At 41.9% G+C, this 2,265-nt stretch overlaps 1 protein-coding gene across 2 annotated transcripts in view; it reads left to right on the top strand.

The window, feature by feature from the left end:
- Positions 1-2,265, top strand: part of LOC101859506 — a 13,554-nt gene that overhangs the window by 4,615 nt on the left and 6,674 nt on the right. Inside the window, exons 2-3 of one of the 2 annotated variants that reach the window (XM_035971919.1) lie at positions 80-250; positions 1,437-1,716. In XM_035971919.1, the coding sequence (XP_035827812.1) occupies positions 83-250; positions 1,437-1,716 (448 nt within the window). In that variant the 5' untranslated portion in view covers positions 80-82. Of the gene's footprint in view, positions 1-79; positions 251-1,436; positions 2,110-2,265 lie in introns of both variants that reach the window. The other variant, XM_005106487.3, reaches the window with a different exon arrangement.

The raw sequence follows: 2,265 nt of genomic DNA, 5'->3' as shown, positions 1-2,265 counted from the left end.
CTCCCCCTCCCCCTCCCTCTCTCTGAGATGATAGTATGCAGATACATATTTTATTACGCTATCTCCCTCCTCCCATCAGACCATGGATCGGTTCTTCCAATGGCTACAAGAAGCTGAGGCTCACGGGGTGTCACACAACACTTTTTGCTCCATCTGGGAGAAGGAACAGCAGCTGCTTCAGCAGAAGGAGGAGAGTCGACAGCTAGAGTTGAAGCTTGGACAGAAGAACAACTCTGGAAATAAGCAGCAGGTATGCTATGTGGTTGTTGTTGTTGTTGTTGTTGTTGTTGTTGTTGTTGTTGTTTTTGTTGCTGTTGTTGTTTTTGTTATGGTTGTTGTTGTGGTTGTGTTTGTGGTTGTGTTTATGGTTGTAGTTGTGTTTGTGGTTGTAGTTGTGGAAGCTGTTGTGGTTGTGGAAGCTGTTGTTGTTGTAGTTGTGGTTGTTGTTGTGGTTGTGTTTCTGTTTGTGGTTGTAGTTGTGGAAGCTGTTATATTTGTGGTTGTTGTTGTTGTTGTGCTTGTACTTGTGGTTGTGGTTGTAGTAGTTGTTGTGGTTGTTGTTGTGGTTGTGGTTGTTACCATTCCTGTAGTGATTGTGTTCATTTTTGTTGTTGTTATTGGTGGTGGTGGTGGTGATGGTGTTGTTGTGATTGTTGTTGTGATTGTTCTTGTTATCAATGTTGTTTTAGTTGTTGTTGTTGTTGTTGTTGTTACCATTGTTAATGTGGTTGTTGTTACTGTTGTTGTACTTGTTGTTGTTACTATTTTTGCTGTGGGTGTTGAACTATAAATCAACTTCTCTGTCTACTTGTGGAGGGGGTGGAGACTGGTTTGTTTAGTTTGTTTTTTGTTGTTTGTTTGTTTTTTGTTTTTTCTTTTGCACCGCAACTGTGGATGTGAGCCAGATGTACTGCCTTTGGATCTAGACTTACTTGTTGCTCCTCTAGGGGGGGGGGGGTCTCTTTCACCCCGTCGATCCGTCTCTTTTCTCGGTCTTCCTCTTGCTTTTCTGTACGTGCATACAATTTTGCGTCTCATTATCATAAAACATCATATCATAGGTGTCGCAAGAAATCCACTTAAGTCCGTTTTGGGCATATTTTAAACGTCAGAGACCCCCCCCCCCAAAAAAAAAACAAAAAAAACCTAGTTTTTGTTGTGTTGTTCTTTTTAAGACTCATGAAAAGCAAGAAGATTGTAAACCTTGACCATAGCACTTTTTTATGTTGAAAGGTGCATCTTTTCTTTGATAGAGTTTTGAGAGGGTGTAAAAATTGAAAATTCTAAAAATGTGGATTTAAGTGAATTGCTTGTGGCAGCTACGATATAAAAAATAATTCTTTATACTTGTGCATGCACGTGTATGTTTTTCTGTTTGAACCCAATACGTAATTATCTCAAAAAGAATTCTGAATTCACTTTTTTTCTCACTTCAGGCATCAGAAAGTAATGTCTGCCTCCCTCTGGAGCAGATGATGAATGCCCACTTTGAAGAACAGAAGTCACAAATGAGAGGAATACGACGACAATTTCAGTCCTACGAAAAAGAGTTTGTCGGGGTGAAGGAACAGCTCACAAAAATTACCTCCAAACTGCTGTCTGTGGAAGGTGTTCTCCAGAAAATGCAAGCTCAGCGACCTGCAGAGATGAAACGTCTGAAAAAGGTTGCCTCCACCCTAGCGAGACTCGAAGACCACGTTTTACAACGTGAAGCCGGTGATGTTTTTACTGAAAACTCGATCTCCGCAAAAATGCACCCAAAAAAGCAGTCTGTTGACGATTCAGTCATGAACGTGCAAGATAAGCAAACTGAGGATGTAGGTTTCAAACTGAAGAATGTTTCCTCCACCCTAGGGAAACTCAGACTCAAAGACCGCTTAGATCAACAAGGTGAAGCGGGTTTTTACATGAAAGAAAACCCGGACCTCGCTAAAGTGAACTCAAAAGAACAGTCTGTGGACGATTCAGTCTTGAACGTGCAAGATAAGCAGCCTGAAGATGTAGGTTCTAGTCCGAAGATCAAATTCTCCGAACTTTTAGAGTCATTGGGTTCGATTGAAAACTCAACATCTTCCTCCCCTGCCCCCGTCAACGACCTGCATCCCACCGGTAAAGTCTATGTCTGTCCCTTGTCTCCTCTTGCCCTACCATTTCACCCCTCCCCTCTGCCTGTCTAGAATCAGTAGTAGCAGGCCTATGCTAGAAGCAGCCAGAGAGCCTACAACTGCTAGATCTAGATCTAACTTATTATTGCTATGCCTTTGG

This window comes from Aplysia californica, unplaced genomic scaffold (genome assembly GCF_000002075.1).
Source record: "Aplysia californica isolate F4 #8 unplaced genomic scaffold, AplCal3.0 scaffold00537, whole genome shotgun sequence".
In the NCBI taxonomy this organism is placed as follows: Eukaryota; Metazoa; Mollusca; class Gastropoda; order Aplysiida; family Aplysiidae; genus Aplysia; species Aplysia californica.
The sequence above is the reverse complement of the archived record's forward strand: the minus strand, read 5'-3'. Positions and strand labels throughout refer to the sequence as shown.